The sequence below is a fragment of the Ambystoma mexicanum genome, chromosome 14, assembly GCF_040938575.1.
Source record: "Ambystoma mexicanum isolate Mex_15411 chromosome 14, UKY_AmexF1_1, whole genome shotgun sequence".
Taxonomy (NCBI): Eukaryota; Metazoa; Chordata; class Amphibia; order Caudata; family Ambystomatidae; genus Ambystoma; species Ambystoma mexicanum.
In genome coordinates this window covers 653328062-653348939 of record NC_090940.1, presented here as the reverse complement: position 1 = coordinate 653348939, position 20878 = coordinate 653328062, and the positions used below count along the sequence as shown (strand labels likewise).

The window sequence follows — 20878 nt, the reverse complement described above, 5'->3', positions numbered from 1 at the left end:
CGCTTGTGACGGTCCTTCATGGTCCGGGAGGACATGTCCATGCAGAACGCACAGGCCTCCTCGACATGCGATGTATCTGCGTGAAGGCAGTAGAGGCACCGGGAGTGCCCATACTCCTTCAAGACGTTATGTAGTCCACATCCTGGGCCAATGCCAATCCTAAACAGAGGCATCGAGTCTCCTTTGTCTTCGGCCATGAGCACGAGGGGTAGGCCTCCATGATCTTCTGGAATCCTCCAAGAAGTGAAATTCGATAAAAATAATAAAAAGAAGAAATCGCCCTTGAGGGGCATAGAGATTTCCGAAACGGGTCGCTGTTGATCGGAAGATGAATGGGTGGAGCTTGAGGCTCAAACTGACCGAAAAAAATAGAAAACGCAGTAAAAGTTCAAGAGCTAAGCACGAGGACTCCCAACACTTAAACGTGCGGTAAATCTGAAGATGGCTGCCCAAGGAGGGGCTTTGATAGAGGGCAGTCAGTGGCTGGGGACAGTATGACCCACATACCAGTGATTGGTTATTAGGAGAAGGAGTGCAGAAACAAAATTGAAACAGATTTTTTCTTTACCGAGGATTGCCAGCTTGACGACAGGGAATATTCATGAGCATGTGAATCCATGCCAGACCCATGCTGGAGAAGCAGGAAATACCACTTTCTAGCTCAAATGAAAATCAGACACTACATGGTTGTGGAACAAAGTAAAGGGTGGCTTGGATCCAGTGCCTGCAAATCACTCATTCTGCGAGCAGATGTAACTGCAATCAAGAAAACCGTCTTGAAGGTCAAAAGTCTCAAAGGACACGACTGCAAAGGCTCAAACGGAGCACCCATCAATAATTTCAAGACTAAGTTCAGATCCCAAATCGGCACCTGAAAAGCGGACAGCTGGAACACATTTGTGGTCCTTTTAGAAACTGGGCAATCAAAGGAATTTTAAAATAAGAACATTCTTCAGACAAGCGCTTGAAAATAGACAGCGCCCCCAGGTAACCCTTAATGATACCCACTTGAAGACCCTAGTGGGCCAAAGAAAGCAAGAACGAACCATCGAATGGAGCACTGAAAAGGATCGACATTGTGTTCTCTGCACTAGTCGCAAAACTTACGCCAACGGTACAGGGATTTGGTTGCCAGGCGCCTGGCCAAAAGCAACACCTCCATCACGTCATTCCGGAGATCCCAATCCTTATATCTCAACCTTTAAGAAACCAAGCGTGAAGGTTGAGTCTCTTGACATCTGGATGGAGAACCTCACCCCCCCTTTTCTCCCACCTCACGTGGGCATGAGAACAGATTCTCTCTGTGGGGGGTAGACAGCGTGGAGGACAGATGGACATTTCTAGAAGGTACGGGTATCACGGCCTCCTGGAGCAATTAGGAACATGTGGGACCCAAATCTCTGCAACCTCCACAGAACATGAGGAATGACTAGGACTGGAGGAAACGCGTACAGAAGTGGGAATGACCAATCCACGACAAACGCGTCCCCTAAAGCTCCCCTCAGAGGAAATTCCCTTGAGCAATGTGCCTCACACTTCCGGTTGGCACCGGTCGCGAACAGATCCACGTTAGGGGTTCCCCAAAGGGCTAAGATCTCCTGAAGGACTTCATAAACCAACTCCCACTCGTGGGAGACTGTGCTCTGCCTGCTCAGAGCGTCTGCCGCCACATTCTCTCTGGGCAGATGAACCAGAGTGAGATTCTGTGCTGTATTGCCCAGAACCAGAGCTGCATAGCTTTCCTGCACAGTGGGAGTGATCCTACACCCCCCCCTTTTTTTGTTGAGGTAATGCCTGGCCACTGTGGTGTCTTTCATGATCAGGTCACTCCTTCCGCGCACATACGGCAGAAAAGCCTTAAGGGCCAGCCTGATGGCCTTCAGCTCCAAAAGATGTTTGTGAAGTTTGGACTCCGACAGAGACCAATGACCGCTGGTGGTGAGCTTGTTGGCGTGAGCACCCCATCCTGTGAGGGACGCATACGTCACCACTGTCACCTCCGGCCATGGTTGCCAAAAAGGCTCTCCCTTCACTAGATTCCCTTCGCTGGCCCACCACAGAAGATCCTGTGAGACCGTGCACGGAATCTGAAGGAGATCCGACATTTTGCCCGACAATTGCGACCACTGCGTCCTGAGAGCCCATTGAAGGGATCTCATCCTCAGTCTGGCTTTTGGCACCAGAGAAATGCAGGATGCCATGAGGCCGAGCAACCTTAAGAATTCGAAAGCCGGGAGAGACTGAGCATGTTGAAATTTGTTGACCATCTGGACAATGTGATGAGCTTTCACCTTGGGTGGTGTTAGGCAGAATTATATGCAGTACCCTTTGGGAACACCACACACAATTAAGACTTCAAGTGACAGTACAAATTCACCTTTAGTACAAGCCTGTACTACACAGTAAAGTGGTAGTGATGGCTGAGCAGCCAGAGTTCTCTCAAGAGTAAGTGAGCAGTATCAAATAGTTACACAAACGACAGCAATTACTATGATTCAGGCAAACATTGACTCAAGGTTTTCAAGTAAAAGAATATACATTTATTTACTCTTCAGTTGTATAATATTTCAAAATCATAAAGCAGTTTAAAAATCACACTCTTAATATACCACACCACTCCCAATAAGTTCTAGACAGTTAAGCTCACAAAATGAAATGGGAGCAAAATGGCACTCCAGCAATTTAAAAGGGAGGGAATGACAAAGTTAATAGAAATTGAACCACACCAACAGGTGTTAGGCAGAATCATAAGCAGTAGCGTTTGGGACTGTTAGGCAGAATCTACTGCGTTCCCTTGGGGAGCACTACAGCAGATTAAGACTACACGTATATGCAATAAATCCCCTTTGATATCAGTCTGTACCACAAAGATTTAGTTGGTAGCTGTGGCTAAGCAGTCAGACTTATCTCAAGAGGGAGATGAGCAGTATTCAGGGTTTACACGATAGGACTACAATACTATGGCATGAGGAAACACTGACCAAAGCTTTGTATTAAAAAGAATATATATATATATATATTTCTTTGTAAACACTTCTAGTTCAACACATCAACCACAATTATTAAAGCACGTTAAAATAGTCAAGAAAAGTATACACAACTCCATATTCAAATTGTAGACAAGTTTGAGCCAGAGTGAAAACTGAGCAAAATGGCACAGTGTAAATTAAGCAGAAATGGCACTCTAAGCATTTCTCGAAAGAGAGGGAAAGCACAAGTTATACAGAGTTAACCTCTTAACCACTCTAGCAACACTTCCCAAGTGGATTGTGAACAAGTTAGACAAAATAGCACTTTAGCAATATTCATACATAGGTGAAAACCGAGCAAAATGGCACTTCAACAATACTTAAGAGGGAAGGAAGAGTGGTTATAAGAGTTCTTGGTGCACCAACAAAGTGGAGGGTGAAAAGCAATCTAGTGAAGGCAGTTGTAACAGATTTAGGCAAAGTCAATAGGCCTGTGACAGAGTTAGTGGTACAGGGCAATGTGCCCAAGATCAAAGTGTTCTAATAGCTGCAGTCAAGTCTTTGGTTTAACGATTCAAAAGGAGGGTGCAGAAGGTAAAAGATAATGTTAGTCGATAGGGGCGGCCAACCCAGGAGGTAGGTAAAGGATTTCAAACACCTTTAGCAGTACCCGCGAAATGGGAGGCCTGGTGGAACAATGTACCTGAAAAAGTGGAAGCAACTCCTGCGGTGGCAGTGGTTCCTGGCAGTTCCTGCAGTTCGTGTTGTCCAGCAGAGGAAGAGAGGCTCTCGTCGTGGAGGAAGGTTCGAGTTACTGCACTGCCCAGGGAAGAAGCCAGCCGCGGTGATGCCGAAACGGATTAAAAGGTATGCTCCTTTGAATTGCAGTCATGGTGGACGGGTGCCTGGCTATCTGATCTCAGAGTGCAGGGCACTGGTGATTCGACCAAGGCAGGTCCTGGAAGGCGATTGGCAAACTGGTTGGCCCCACCAGCTCAAGGGAAGAAGGCTCTTACAGATGAAGATATCTCTCGTCGTGTGGAGAAAAGTGGCGAGACGCTGCAGCAGGGCTTCACCGGTGGTTCAGTTGTTGCAGCTGTCCGACTTCTCTCCTCTTCGGCTTCTTAGTTCCAGTGGCGACGTCTTGTCCTCCAGTCCTCAGGACCCTGCTTTTATGCAGCAAGACCCCCATTCATATAGCTTAGCTGTCACTCACACAGTGGGGTGGCTCTCCTGGCGGGAGAACCTCCCAGCCTATCCGGGCAGAGTGCGACTTGGGTTGCGTAGGCAACTCTGTTCAGGGTGCCTATTCCCCCTCCCACACATCCTGTCTACCCCAGACTCAGTGGCGCTGAGAGGAGGGCTTCTGTGCAGAAGCCCGACAAAAGGACGAAAAAAGGATCCCCGACCTAGGCTAGGACTATAGAGAAAGACACGAGAAAGAAGTTATTAAAGTTCTGGCAATAAAAACCTACCGGAGTAAAGTTAATATTAAAATAAACCGGCAGTATGTTACAGGCTGTCAGTACAAGTGGTAGCCTCGAACAATGGGAAAATCCCATAGGAAAATATTAGCGGTCAAATATTTATGGTAGAAACCACTGCCACCAGCCACACATTTTTGAGAGGGGGACTTTAAGGTACCCCCTCGAAAATGAACACTAGGGAAAACCTATTAACCCTTTCCAGTACTTCCATATTAAGATGGGCTGTACTGGTTTTCTTCATAAGGATTGACTAGTAAAGTCAATGGGGACTTTACATGACATGGGAGACAGTCAGTCCCAGGATATGAAGTCTATGTTAGGGGGTTGCTAAGACACCCCTGTGGTACGGCACAGAGGGTGCTGTGTACCACACATGTTAAAAAGATGATTCCTTTGAGGGTAAGAAAAACCCCATAGACCATAAGCACACAAGATAACCTAAAACATACACTAACAATCTGTCTAAGAGTGGGAAAAAAAGGGTCTCACTCTTACCAGGAGAAAGATAAACCCTTCAAATCCAGTAAAGCTGCTGGGGGACTTTATAGGTAAGGGAAATTAGCACAGAAGAGAATTCTCCCTAACAGGGACAGTGGTCGAAGTATACAAAAAGAAGTAGTGGAACTATGTTCCCTGCTGGCCGGTCCCTGCCCTCCATCCCACGCACAAAATAAACTCCCAAACAAACGTGCTTGCTTTTTTAATGGAACGTTCAGTTCAGTGCACTGCACTGAAGTGCAATTTTTAACTTCTTACACTTTTATTTTAAAAGAAAATAATTCTGGAATGGTTTGTTTTTAAAACAAAAGTATGGAACGGTAAAAGTTAATTTTAAAAAGTAGAGGAGCACCGCTCCCAACCGCTTCCGCCCAATTCGACCACTGCTTTGGGAACACTACACACAATTCAGACTACAAGTGATAGTACAATTTTACCTTTGGTACAAGCCTGTACTACACAGTTATAGTGGTAGCAGTAGCGGAGCAGCCAGAGCGATCTCAAAAGTAAGTGAGTAGTGCAAATGGTTACACAAAGGACAGCAATTACGATGGTTCAGGCAAACACTGACTCAAGGTTTCTAAGTAAAAGAATATATGACAATGCATTACTTACCGTAAAAGCATTTCTGATGGTTGTATCTGCTTAGATTCACATGCGCCCACCCTTCCTCCCCGCTCGGATGGAAGGAACATAGACTTTCTTCTATATCTCTCTTTTCTGTACTCACTCACGTCTAATAGGTTCCCTCAGGGCAGAAAAAAATACAGAGGGACCTCGATGCGTGAGGGATTGTGGGTACACTGCACGTCACTATAGGGATAGTGTTACAGACCCGCCTTGTCGACGTTCCCTTTTCGACTACGAAAAACAAAATGCAATACTCCGCCGTGACCACTGGATGTCGGACTATGCACAGCATGCGAATCTAAGCAGATACAACCATCAAATGCTTTTACGGTAAGTAATGCATTGTCATATATTCTTTTACTTTTACTAACCATTGTCTTCTGATGTTTGTTAATCTGCTTAGAATCACATGCTGTGCATAGACTAGCGAGCATTACCCGGATTTGGAGGTGGGTTGTGAGAAGGAACAGTAGAGAAAAGATGTCTTAATACTGCTTGTCCCACCTGGGAATCAGATCTAAAGTGGGCATCTAGACAGTAGTGTTTTGCAAAGGTGTGAACAGAACTCCAGGTTGCCGCTTTGCAAATGGACTCAAGAGGGGCATTTGCAATGAAAGCTATGGAAGCCCCGGTGCCTCGAGTGGAGTGTGCTCTTGGCTTGAAGGGTAGTTCTCTCTTAGCAAGAGTGTAACAGAGTGATGCATTGTACAATCCATATAGAAATAGTGGATTTCGAAACTGCATCTCCTTCTCTTCCTGCTGCCACCGAGACAAAGAACTGATTAGTCTTTTTCAATGGTCTAGTTCTTTCCATATAAAACATCACTGCTCTGCGAACATCCAGTGTATGCAGGATCTTCTCACCTAAGTTTGAGGGATTTTGAAAGAACGTTGGTATTTCTATTGACTGGTTGACATGGAATTTAGAGATACATTTTGGTGCAAACCTAGGATGTGTGCGTAGAACCACCTTATTTTTGTGAACTGTAACAAATGGGTCTAGTACAGAGAGCGCTTGAAGTTCACTTACTCTCATAATGGAGGTGATGGATATTAGAAAAGCAGTCTTAAGAGTGAGGTCGTTAAGTGTTGCTTTGTGCATGGGTTCAAAGGGAGACCCCATGAGCCTGGTTAGTACCACATTTAGGTTCCATCCGGGAGCGGGGTTAGCTATGGGAGGGTGGATCCTCTTCACTCCTTCCATGAAGGCTTTAATAACTGGGACTTTCCACCATGACACTTTCAGTTGGGAAGTGGTGTATGCGGAAAGTGCAGCTAAATGGACTTTAATAGAGTTAAACACCAAGCCTGAGTCTAGTAGGTGAGTCGGGTACAGAACAATCTGTGTGGGAGAGCAGTCAACTGGGTTGATGCTCCTTCCCCTACACCAGATGACAAATCTCTTCCATTTGCTATAATAACAGCGACGAGTGTTAGGCTTTCTAGCCTCCCTGAGAATGTCCATGCATGTCTGCAGGAGTTGTAAATGTCCAAATTCTATGATCTCAGCAGCCAGGCTGCTAAGTTCATGGTCTGAGGGCATGGATGCAGAGTCCTGCCCTTGTCCTGTGACAGCATGTTGTACGGGCAGGGATGTTTCACTGGAGGAGATAGGGACATCTCCATCAAGTGAGCGAACCAGGGTTGTCTGGCCCACATAGGGGCCACCAGTATCATGGTAACTTGTTCCTGGTGCATCTTGTGCACCATCTTGATGAGAAGGGGAGTCGAGGGAAAAGCGTAAACAAATTTCCCTGACCATGGTATCGATAGACCGTTGCCCTTGGATTGGTTCTGGGGGTACCTGGAGACGTAATCTTGGCATTGTGAGTTCTCCAGAGTTGCGAACAGATCTATTTCTGGGAATCCCCATTGTGTGAAGACATCGAAGACGATGTCTTCGTCTAACCGCCATTCGTACTCTGAGGGCAGAGGGAAGTCTCTGCTGAGTTTGTCTGCTAGCAGATGGAGTTCCCCTGGTACATGTTGTGACAGTAGGAACATGTGTCTGACAGCCCACTTCCAGATGTTCTGGGACAGCTTGGACAGTCCTGGGGAGTGAGTGCCCCCCCTGCTTGTTGAGGTAGTACATGGCTGTGGTGCTGTCCATGAGGACCATCACTGTCTTCCCTTGTAGGTGTGCCTGGAAGGCTTTCAGTGCCTTGAACACAGCTAGTAGCTCCAGTAAGTTTATGTGCTTGGATGCTACGCTCGGAGTCCAGACTCCGTGAGCAGTCTGATGGGATAGGTGAGCCCCCCCCATCCTGTGAGGGATGCGTCTGTGGTTAGAGTGGCTTCCACTGCGGGGGTGGTGAATGGTTTCCCTATTACCAGGTTTTCCTTCGACCACCACCGTAGCGAGAGAACCAAGGCCTGCGAGACCACCACTAGATCGTCCCATTGTCCGCTGGCCTGACACCACTGGCTGTTGAGCCACTCTTGCATTGGGCGCATGCGCAGGCACGCGTGAGGTACCAAATAAATACATGACGCCATAATTCCTAGTAAGCGCATTGCTTTGCGTACCGTCACCTCTCGACCGGCCACATACTGAGGGATTTGAAACAGCATGTTTAGGACCCTCTCTTTGGAGGGGAAGACAAGGCCGTCCTTTGTTCGAATTAGAGCCCCTAGGAATTGTTTGATCTGGCTGGGGTATAAGCTGGACTTCTTCTCATTGATGAAGAAGCCCAGTTGAAACAAAAGGTCTACAGTCTTTTGGGTATTTGAGAAGCATGCTTGTAAGAATCCCCTGTTATGAGCCAATTGTCGAGGTAAGGGTATACTGGGATGGACAACCTGCGCAGGTGGGCCCGCTGCCACTGCCAGTACCTTCGTGAATACTCTCGGCGCTGATGCTATGCCGAAGGGTAGCACTCTGAACTGGTAGTGTTTGCCCTCTATCATGAACCGGAGGTATTGCCTGTGCGCTGGCAACATTAAAATATGAAAGTATGCATCTTTCATGTCAGTGTTGTCATGTAATCTCCCTGTGAAAGCAGGGGGATAACCTCCTGTAGAGTCACCATACGAAACTTTTGAGGTTTGACAAATTTGTTCGCTGGGTGCAAATCTAGGACAGGGCGCATGGTTAAGTCCTTTTTGGGTACAAGGAAGTACACTGAATAAATACCTTCGGTTACCTGGGCTAGAGGCACGAACTCTATAGCTCCTTTTTCTAGTAGTTGGTCCACTTCTTGAAGAAGGATGGCGAGGTGTTCTGGCGACATGCGTCGTCCCCTTGGGGGTCTGTACATAGGGGAACTGTTGAACTCTATACAGTAGCCACGGGCTATGGTTGATAGTACCCAGCGGTCTGATGTTATACCCTCCCATGCTGGAAGAAAGGATGTTAACCAGCCCCCGACCGGCGAAGCATGGGAGCGGACCCGAATCTTTGAGTCATATAGATCTACATCCTCTTGGGGGGGATCAAACAGCCTGGGGTACTTGGCCCTGGGATCCTCCTGAGGTCCCTCTCTTGATCTCTTGGGTGTTGGAAGGTTCCAAGTCTCCTTAAACCTCTCCATTTTGTCCATACAGAACTGGAGTCTTTCTAGGGTTTCTTGAGGTACACCGGAGCGGTCAGGGGGAGAAAAGGGAGGGCCTTCCGTTAGAAAACGCTTCGACCTATCCCATAATGTCAAAGAGAGGTTCCCCTCGCCTCTGAAAAGCCTTCTGGTAGGCTAGGAGTCCCTCTCGGCGGAGCTGGCAGTTCCTGCCTTCTTTCTGACCTTTTCGGCATTTCCCGGGCCTTATGAGCGGTAACTGACGTCTCTTTCGCCGTTCGTCTCTGGCTATCAGTGGAAATAATCCTCGCCAGGCTCTCGACAACTAAACTGTCTGTCGAGGGTACCTCCGGCATCGACGTTGCAGGCATCTCTTGCTCTACGCTGACGGGCGCTCTCTGCCGGTGCGCGTCATCTCGCGGTTTAGTGATCGCGCCCTTATCTGGGGGTAACCCAGTCGCTAGTCGTGGTTGCGAGGGGGGCTTCAGACTCTTACGGTCTGAGGAGGCCGCCGGTAGGACCTGCGTCTCCGTTGGCGCTAATGCTCTCTTCGTCTTCGACGAGGAAGAGCCATGGGTTGTATGATTATGGGCGTGTTTTCTGTGTGCATCCTTGTCGCCGGGGTGTTCATCCCCATAAGCAGGGCATGAGCCGAGCTTGTCGGGGCCGGGGACGGACGACGAGGAGCGTGAACGCTCCTTGGAGAGGTCTACGACTTCCGGAACGGACGTCGGGTTGTCACATTCCTCGTCACTTTCTGTGGTGGCGGGTGATGAATCAGACCTAGACATGGCGTAGGCTGCCCACCTCTTGACCCTACGTTCTTTCAAAGTCTTCGACTTAAGGAGCTGAAAGGCCGCACAGCCGTCTTCTTTGTGGTCGAGGGGCAAGCTACGGTTACGCCGTTTATGCTCGTCTTTCCAGGTAAATTTGCCTTTGCAATGCGGGCAAAACCTAAAGGGTGTCCTCTCCATAGCTGAGGAACAGATTGCATGTGACAACAACCCAGAAGGAAAGGGAGGGGAAAGGGAAAGGCATTCTCAAAGAGAAACAAAATGTCCCACGACCCCTCTCCCCCTACTGTATTTGGCCGTCGAGGCCAGGCCATGTGTTCGGCGAACAACCTCCTCCGTCGAAGGCACCGCCGTCGGAGATCTTGATCGACGGTGAACAGCTTTGCAGCTATGACGCCGAAGGAGGGATGTAAGTAATATAAGCTAAGGGTGACCAAAGGACCAAAGATTACGTCTCCAGGTACCCCCAGAACCAATCCAAGGGGAACGGTCTATCGATACCATGGTCAGGGAAATTTGTTTACGCTTTTCCCCCTGACACCCCTTCTCAACAAGATAGTGCACAAGATGCACCAGGAACAAGTTACCAGGATACTGGTGACCCCTATGTGGCCCAGACAACCCTGGTTCCCTCACTTGATGGAGATGTCCCCATCTCCTCCAGTGAAACTTCCCTGCCCGTACAACATGCTGTCACAGGACAAGGGCAGGACACTACATCCATTCCCTCAAACCATGAACTTAGCAGCCTGGCTCCTGAGATCATAGAATTTGGACATTTACAACTCCCGCAGAGATGCATGGACATTCTCAGGGAGGCTAGAAAGCCTAACACTGTTATTCTAGCAAATGGAAGAGATTTGTCATCTGGTGTAGGGGAAGGAGCATCAACCCAGTTGGCTGCTCTCCCACACAGATTGTTCTGTACCTGACTCACCTACTAGACTCAGGCTTGGTGTTTAACTCTATTAAAGTCCCTTTAGCTGCACTTTCCACATACACCATTTCACAACTGAAAGTGTCATGGTGGAAAGTCCCAGTTATTAAAGCCTTCATGGAAGGAGTGAAGAGGATCCACCGTCCCATAGCTAACCCCGCTCCCGGATGGGACCTAAATATAGTACTAACCAGTCTCATGGGGTCTCCCTTTGAACCCATGCACAAAGCAACACTTAACGACCTCACTCTTAAGACTGCTTTTCTAATAGCCATCATCTCCATTAGGAGAGTAAGTGAACTACAAGCGCTCTCTGTACTAGACCCATTTGTTACATTTTGGTGCAAACCTAGGATGTGTGCGTAGAACCACCTTATCCTTGTGAACTGTATCTCTAAATTCCATGTCAACCAGTCAATAGAACTACCAACGTTCTTTCAAAATCCCTCAAACTTAGGTGAGAAGATCCTGCATACACTGTATTTTCGCATAGCAGTGATGTTTTATATGGAAAGAACTAGACCATTGAGAAAGACTAATCAGTTCTTTGTCTCGGTGGCAGCAGGAAGAGAAGGAGATGCAGTTTCGAAATCCACTATTTCTATATGGATTGTACAATGCATATCACTCTGTTACACTCTTGCTAAGAGAGAACTACCCTTAAAGCCAAGAGCACACTCCACTCGAGGCACCGGGGCTTCCATAGCTTTCATTGCAAATGTCCCTCTTGAGTCCATTTGCAAAGAGGCAACCTGGAGTTCTGTTCACACCTTTACAAAACACTTCTGTCTAGATGCCCACTCTAGATCTGATTCCCAGGTGGGACAAGCAGTATAAAGACATCTTTTCTCTACTGTTCCTTCTCACAACCCACCTCCAACTCCGGGTACTGCTCGCTAGTCTATGCACAGCATGAGATTCTAAGCAGATTAACAAACATCAGAAATATATTTACTCAACAGTTGTATAACATTTCACTATCATAAGCAAGTTAAAAATCACAATCATAAATACACCACACCATTTCCCTTAAATTCCAGACAAGTTAAGCTCACAAAATGAAGTGGGAGCAAAAATGGCACTCCAGCAATTTAAAAGGGAGGGAAAGAAAGTTATTAGAAATTAGGCAAAATCAACAGGCAAGTAATGAGGGCAACTGAACAAGAGATACTACAAGGTTAAAATCAGATAGAAAAGGCTTAAGGCTAAAGTCAACAGGTAAAAAGTATTTTGCTCAAGATCCCACAGTTCAGGGTAGTTCGCGGTAAAGTTTGCGCCACGGATTCTGGACTAGGTTGGTCGGCAGAAAAGTTAGTTCAAAGAGAAGGACAAGACCTCGATTGGAGAAAGATTTCAAACACTTTCACCGCGGCTGAAGAAAACTAACAACTGGATTTGCACAGTACCTTAAAACGGAGAGGGAACTGTAGCTGAGGCGGATGTTTCTGGCAGTTCCTGCAGGCTCACAGTTCTTGAAGCGACTGTCGGACTGACAAGAAGTAGGAAGATTGGAGGGTCCTGCACTACTCAGCCAGCAGCAGAGCAAAGCAACGAATAAAAGGTGCGCTCCTTAAAACCCAAGCAGGGTCCGACCTTCCTGGCTATCCGGCCCACTGTAGCTCTGTACAGCGAAGTTGACCAGCAGAGGGGTTCTGGCTTGAAGTTTGGCCGAACTGGTTGGTCCCACCAGCTCAAGGGAAGAAGTTTCCTGGAGGATCTTCTTTGTCGTCGGATTCTGAAGATTGACCTGCAGCAGGGCTTCACTGGGCGGTTCAGTTGTTGTAGGGGTCCTCTTCTGTCAGCTCCTCGTTGGTTCTTTCGTTCCAGTGGTGACTGTATTTCCAGTCCGAGACCTGCTTTTTATGCAGTTTTCCCTGACTGCATACAGCCTGGCTGTCAATCACACAGCAGGGTGGCTGTCCTGGCAAGGACAGTCAACCCAGACAATCAAACATGAGTGCGACTTGGAATACCAAGGGAACCCATGGCAGGGGTCCTAAGACCCCTCCCTCACATCCTGCCTACCCATACTTTCAGGGGCCTTAAGGAGGGCTTCTGTGCAGAAGCCCGCAAAAAGACGGCGAACAAAGGAATCAACCCTGGTTTGGCGCGCAGAGAAAAACATGAGAAAGACTAACAAAAAGAAATGGCGAATAAACCCAGCCGGAGCCGGAAAAAATATATTTGGTCAAGCGGATTTATGTTCGAGGCTAATATAATAGCCTAAAACAATACCATGGTTATTTAAGATAACCGCGGTACAAAAATAGGGTAGTTACCACTGCCACCAGCCAAGTCTTGATGAAAAGGGAGCAAAACAGTGTGCCAAGAGGTACAGACAAAAAGGGATAAGAATTAACCCTTTCCAATACTCCATGTAAAATGGGGTGTACTGGGTCTGATTTAAAGTCACTACATAAAGTCAATGGCAACTTTCCATGTTTCTGGGAGACAGTAGTTAGTCCCAGAAAAATTGAGTCATTGGGAAGTCTAAAAGACAACCCTGTGTCACTGCACTGAAGGTGCTGTGTAACACACAAAAATGGTGCTCATGGAGTAGGTAAGGCTCCAGAGCCCAAGATCACACAAATGGTAAAAATACACACAGCAAAACGCATGTCAGAGAGGGAAAAAGGCTCACACTCTTACCAGGTGAAGCACTTCCCCAAGGATGTGACTAACACAGCCCTGATGTACTGGAGCTGTTAGGAAGGTGTCATATGCGACTTCTTGAAATTGAGGAAGAAGCCCAGCTTGTGAAGGGAGTGGCAGGTGAGGCTGAGATGATCCAAGGCCTGTTCAGGAGAACGTGCTGTGATTAACCAGTCATCCAGGTAGGGGTAGACCGTTAACCCCCCCCCCTCCTGAGATACGCTACCACCACCACCATGAGCTTGGTGAAGACCCTCTGGCGGAGGTCAACCTGAATGGTACGGACCCAAAACTGAAAGTGCGAGCTGCCAACTGCAAACCTCAGGTATTTTCTTTACTTTGGATGGATCGGCACATGAAAATAAGCATCCTGTAAGTCCTATGATACCAACTAATCCTGAAGTCGAAGGGCCTAAAGGACCTGAGAAAGAGTAACCATCTTGAACTTGTCGTTCCTGAGGAACTTGTTCAAGCGACACAAGTCCAAGATGGGTGTCAGTCCTCCCGTCTTTCTTGGGAATCAGAAAATATGGGGAATACCAGCCCTTGTTCCTCTCCGCCACATGCACTAGTGTTATAGCGCCTTTCTCCGGCAGGGTCAAGATTTCCTGCACAAGGAGCGGATCCAGATTCTTTAAAAGAGTTTCCCCGGTGGATAGTCGTGAGGCCGATTTAGGAAGGGTAGGCAGTAGCCGCGAGTTATTCTTTCCAGAACCCACGCATCTGAAGTAATGCTCACCACTCTTCGAGATGCTGAGACAGTCTGCCCTCAACTGGCGAACAATGAGACCTGGCCTCATAGCTGTTTCGCAGCGGCAGTGCTTGAAGGCAAAGAGGCAACTGCTGGAGGGGCTTTGGCTCCTCTCCCCCGTCCACCACAGAACCTTTACGGCGGCCCCTTTGACTGGCCGCTCCTCTCGCTGTATGAAAAGAGGAGTAGTAACAAAAGGAATCCCTCCATTGCTGTCCCCTAGGACGAAAAGGCAGAGGTTGAAATACAAAGATTTAACAGCTGATTTGGAGGTCTGCAACCTCTCAAGGCTCTCGTCAGCCTTGCTGCCAAACAAATGAGAACCATCAAAGGGCATGTTGAGAAGATGGGCCTGCGCATCCTGTGTAAACCCCGACTTCCGCAACCATGCGTATCATGGTGCTCACAGCCATTACCGGCTGCCACCATCAGCCGTGTCCAACCCAGACTAAAGGGATTCACACAGCATCCTTGCCATCCTGCAAAAAAGCAAGGAACCCATCCGTTTCTTCCCCTTCTGGAATATGCTCAGCCGACAGACAATTCCACAGTGTGCGCGAAAACTTGGCTAAGGAACAGGTGGAGTTGGCCGATTTAAGTGCCATACTCCCAGCCGAAAATACCTTGCGTGCATATCCATCAAATCACTTGTCGTCCCAATCTGGAGGGATGGTAGGGTACTCTGCCTGCCTCGAGGTGTCCGTGGCCCGCCTGAACCACTAAACTCTCAGGCGTTGGGTGTGTGGATAGGTAGCTGGGGTTGCTAGAGGATGGGCGGTATTTCTTAGTCAACGACTTGTTGACCGCTGGAAGAGACTGCGGGGTGTTCCACGTAGCAGCCACCCGTTTCTGTAACGCCATGTGAAAAGGCAACACTGGGTCAGTGGACGAACCATGATCTAAAATGTCAGTCAGGTCATCCTGATTGAATTCAACTGGAGGGCCGGACAACCCCATGTACTCCGTAACTCTCGACATCAATCTCCTATAGGAGGATTCAGCATGAGCCCCAGGCTCTGGCCTACCAAACTCCATCACAGGAGATGTATCCAGGCCACTGGCATCATGTAAAGATTGACGCAGATCCTCCATCTGACTGTCCTCAGAAAAGACCATGTCAGGAGCTTCAGGAGTGTCACCAGGAGCATCAAAATGCTCCAACTCCAACGCAGGACACCCTCTGGCGAAAAACTTCAGAAGCAGCACAGCTGTGGATATTAAATGTAAAAGATGAGGAATAAGTTGGAGGTCACAATGCATTCGGACTTTGTGTTGCATTTTCAAACAGACTTTGGATATTGAAAAGCACTTTGACTGGATATTTGATTTAAGAATCACGCTTTAATCCTGAGGTAGGGGCAACTGGAACCTTGGTTATAAAACGGTTTGCAATTAATTACTATATTGTTGAGTTGGATCAGCCATCTAATACCTGTATGTTTTGTGTATAAGTGTGAGGGACAGAAACCTTTTGAGTGTGTTTTGCTTTAGTCTTAGTTTAATAGGTAGGGAAATTCTCGATAGGTATGGGAAAGTGGGACATTCTCAACCTGATTATTTAAATAAAAATGGCTACTTATGAGAAATCTCTATCTACTTGTCCACCTCACATTTCGGGTCCCTCACAGTTTCCTGACAAAAGGATCTGAAGACACCATAGGGGCATGTGTGGCTTTACTGCAGGTTACAGAGCACAACACGTTGCTGGATTCCAACCAGCGCTCTAATGTAATGTTTCTTTACGAAAATGTGCTGTTGCCCACACTGGTCTATGTTCACATGCCTCATGTGCAGACAGGCATCTTGCTCAGGCGACATTATAAATAGCTAAAAAGCTGCCTCTGCTTTTATTTGCAAAGTTTACACTTGGACTGCATGTCATCCAATTACTTCATAGATGCTGCCATGTCTCACTCACCTGGAATGGAAGCTCTAGCAGATGGGATGGAATGTGCCTCAAAATGTTTAATTTCATCCTGGATCTATTCCCGTAGTCTACAAAGAAAACCTGAGGGCCAAAAAATACAACAAAGAACTGTAAAGAACTAGGAATAACACCAAGCACAAGGGGAGCTTTAGACACAAAAAATCCATCACCATCCATTAATTGCACGGTGCCCCCAAGCGACATGAACACTGGTTATTCACAATACCATTCACATGGCAAATATGCAAAGGACATCTGATTAGTTGGGAGATCTCATAAGCTACCATTTCAAAAATACAGAATCCAATAATGAGAAAAAATACTTAAAACGGGCAATGATCTTTTAACGGGTTTAGGGATTTCCCTCACAGACTCCTCTTCAAAGGTATCAAAGGTATCTGCTGCAGGCACAGATTGTGTTCACAACTTCTCACTGACACCAGCAGCCACACAATGCATCTATGCGCCAGCTATACATGATGCGGTTGGCGCCTTTTATTTTTATCTCAATTCAAACTGCTTCAAAGTGCAGCAGGAGAGGTGAGTAGATGGAGAATGGTAAGGCAAAGTCACAATACAGCAATGGGCAGTTCCATGACAGTTGGACGGAAAGCGGCGGTGAAGATTTGAGTTGGACCCTTCGGTCTCTAGAAGTGGAATGCTGCGCCTTTTATGTGTCGAGTCATGCTTTTAAGAACACCCAAATCAAGGGCTACGTAACTATGAGTATGCCGCAGACTATGTGAGTGATCCTTCAAACGTCAATTTAAGGCAGTAATGACCAGGGACCTTGCTTACAGGAGTGGCAATAGAGTCTTGTACAACAATAGCAACTATGCAGAAGACCGCTCCGACCCCAAGGTTACAAGGATAAGAAGTGGGAAGTTCACAGGGAACCAGTGAGGGCTGAAGAAAGGTTCAAGCTCTGAGGCAGTGATTGATGATTCCAAGGTAGTCAAGGGAGGCTGCAGGTGGTTATGCAGCCAACAACTGAAAGAGGTATTAATAAAATCAGCAGTGGCGGAGGGCTACAGGAAAGGCCATGGTCTGCAGAAGAAATGAAGGCCTACAAGCGAGAAGGGGTGATATCTGCAGAAAGGATTGAGATTCCCAGATAGATATGAGGATGAGGGCTGCAGGAGAAGGGACAAGGACTGCAGTATGATTTTATTCACATTTTAATGCTTTACATTTATAAATATATATCCAATACATGTCAATATCAACCACAATAAACAGTGTTTGAAAAACTGGAGCATGTAAAAACCAACTTTACAAGAATACCTTCAACAATAGGTTAGTTAAAATCGATATCATAAAAAACATTTTGAAGTTGCAACACTAACTCAAATATTTACAAAAGTAATGTGCAATTCAATATATGGAGAAAAGCATTACAAACCAACTAAAAGACAAAAAGGGAAAAAGGGAAAAAAATATAAAACATTCCTACACTGTATTCAATGGATACATCGATCTTAATCTAGTGTCAATTTTAAAAATTGAAAAACATTCATACAAAGTGATGAATGGGCTTCACAGTGTGAGGCACACATCCTCACAATCCTTTAAAGGGATGGTCTAGTAAAAAAATTTTATTTAAAAAATAGATAGGCAACATAAAAAAAAAATACTAGCATTCTCCGTTTTAAAACTTCCTATGTAAAATTTTGAGCTATTCAAGCTCAAAATTCGCAAAAGCAAGCACATGGGTGCAGCCATTTTGTGAAATGGAGGCCCTCCTGTGCTGGCTTTTGCGGCACTAATGAAGGAAAAGCCAGCCAGCTGTAGTAAACAAAGGCTACCGCTGGGTGGCTTTCCCTTCATTAGTGCTGTAGGCGGAGGACGGGGACCGGAGACCAGAGCAGGAAAGCTGCAGCTGAATCTCGGTAAGTGCTATTTATTTTTTTTTACAAAAAATAAGCACTAGCTGCGGTTTTTTTTCTAAGTTTTCTGGGCTGGAGGAGCCCGGAAAACTTAGAAATAAAACCGCAGCTTTAAAAACGTTGTATTTACGTTTGCGGTTGCTTTTGAAGCGACCGCAAACATAAATACAACGTTATTGTGTTGGAAAACGCTGCGTTTTTTTTTTCCAAGTTTCTCAGGCTCCTCCGAGCCGGAAAACTTAGAAAAAAAACGCAGCTAGTGCTTATTTTTTGTAAAAAAAATAAATAGCACTTACCGAGATTCAGCTGCAGCTTTCCTGCTCTGGTCTCCGGTCCCCGTCCTCTGCCTACAGCACTAATGAAGGGAAAGCCACCCAGCGGTAGCCTTTGTTTACTACAGCTGGCTGGCTTTTCCTTCATTAGTGCCGCAAAAGCAAAAGCCAGCACAGGAGGGCCTCCATTTCACAAAATGGCTGCGCCCATGTGCTTGCTTTTGCGAATTTTGAGCTTGAATAGCTCAAAATTTTGCATAGGAAGTTTTAAAACGAAGAATGCTAGTATTTTCTTTTATGTTGCCTATCTATTTTTTAAATAAAATTTTTTACTAGAACATCCCTTTAACATTTGCACTTTTTCAAATGTAGGTAATATCTACATCTCTATTATCCAATATTCTGCAATAGGCTTTTTCTGAGTCTTCCAGATTCTTAGGATCAACTTCATCGCAACTATCAGACCCTTATCTATTCATTCACTATATTCTCTTGCAATCAAACACTTCCCATTTCTTACTAATAAGATAACTTGTGCAGGTAGTCTAGGAAATGTGAATAGTATTTACTCTATCTAAAACCTTTCCAGAAAGTTCTTCTATCGCTACCACATCCCCAAAATGGAACAAGTTACTTACCTGTACTGTTTTCCTGCATGGGTCTCGCATGGATTCACATGCGCATGAATAAAGAATGAATAGCAGTACATTGAAAAAAGAATAAATAGGAGCACATACACAACCACGGGAGGTGGCAAGGTTCAACAGAAGCAATTACTCTTACCTCCTCACCAGGCTCACCTTCAAGCAAACAGGTTGCGTAGCACTGCTTGGCCGACTTTGGACTCCTCACTGGAATCCCTGTCGACACAGTAGAATTTCGTGAAGGTGTGCATAGACCTCCACGTAGCAGCCCTGCAGATGTCAAGCAGGGGCACATCAGACAGGAACGCCGTCATCGCCGCGATAACTCCAGTACAATGGGCTATTGCACGGCCAGGCAACGGTCTGTTTGCCAACGAGTCACAATGAGTGATGCAGCCAGAGAGCCACCTGGAGATGGAAGCCTTGGACAAGACCTTACCATGGTTCACAGAACCAAAGTTCACGAAAAGCTGGAAGTCTTTCGGAAACTCTTTGTGCGGGCCACATAAAACTTCAGTGCTCGAGCCACATCTAGCGAGTGCAGAGATCTTTCAGCCAGCGATGAAGGCGTCGGAAAAAAAAAACACAGGCAACACCAGCGGATCATTGAAATGAAAAACCTTGGGCATGAGGAGGGGTGCGTCTGTAGCACTTCCCTCGTCTCGTGGAAAGTCAAGTAAGGCTGCTTGCAGGACAGGGCCTGTATTTCACCTACTCTCCTGGCAGAGGTGATGGACAAGATGAAAGCGGTCTTCCAAGACAGGAACTTGATCAGCGCTTGATGCATCGGCTCGAATGGGGGCACCCATGAGCCTAGTCATCATCACATTGAGTTCCCACGCCGGGGCATGCGCCTTCACCGGCGGGAATGAACGGAAAAATCCTTTGATGAACTCCTTCACTAGACGGTGCGACCAAAGAGAAGACTGCCCTGGAGACCTGGTGTAGCAGGAGATAGCCACGAGATGCACCTTGATGAGGCGTGCGCCAGCCCGGCCTTTGCCAACAACAAGTTTGGAAGGACCTGGGGGGCCGTGACCCTCAGAGGGTTAATCTTCTGCGCCCGGCACCAAGTCGCAAAACGCTTCCATTTGTGTCAGTAGCACTTCAGCGTTAACGACGCCTTGGCCTTGGCGAGGACCTTCCTGCAGTCCACAGGTAGCTAGCTCATAGCCACTGAACTCTAATGCTGCAATAGCCAGGCCTTCAGGTTCAGCGATCCTGGGTCATGGTGCAGAAATGCGCCTCCTTCCCTGGCAAGAAGATCTGCGACCACTGGTAGCTTGACTGGAGGGGACGTTGACATGGTGAGAAGGTCAGAGTAGCAGATTTGCCTCGGCCACGCTGGCGCGAGGATCATCCTGCACTGGCACTATTTGAGTTGACTGATGACTCGTACTAGCAGCAGCAATGGAGGGAACGCGTACAGGAGCAGGCCGTCCCAAGGAAAAGAGAATGTGTCGCCCCTATGGCCTCTTGGTTGCTATTACTCATTACCTTGTTTTTCAAAAATCCTTGGAAGCCCTGACTATGTCCCTTCCCCTGACTGGCTGTTGGGTGGAAGTTCTATATAAAAGGTATTGTGGGGAAGTCCAAGCCAGACTGGCTGGAGCCTTCCCAGTGACTATGTTGTGGGTACACCCTTGCGGTGGAACCTGGTAGAATGGAGTGTGTGACCAATATACATTTCATGTTATGGGTGTATGGTATCTGTGTGTGTGACACAACGAGACAGCCCTGCCCGAAACTGGTATGAATGCAGTGTGGTGTGCTGAAAGGCTGGGTGCTTGCTCCAATTCACATTCCTTGTTATGGGTGTCTGGATGGAAGAGAAAGGCCTGAATGCACTGTGAGCCCAATTGGCTGCCTGCCTGCTGTATGCCCTTCTGAATGATTGGCTGCCTTTTACAGGCTCAGTAGCA

At 47.0% G+C, this 20878-nt stretch overlaps 1 protein-coding gene across 1 annotated transcript in view; it reads right to left on the bottom strand.

Moving 5' to 3' along the window:
- The window catches only part of TDRD9 (tudor domain containing 9), a 2559831-nt gene that overhangs the window by 955832 nt on the left and 1583121 nt on the right, over positions 1-20878 (bottom strand). The window contains exon 27 of the mRNA XM_069638191.1: positions 16146-16235. Coding sequence (XP_069494292.1) covers positions 16146-16235 — 90 coding nt within the window. The remainder of the gene's footprint in view (positions 1-16145; positions 16236-20878) is intronic.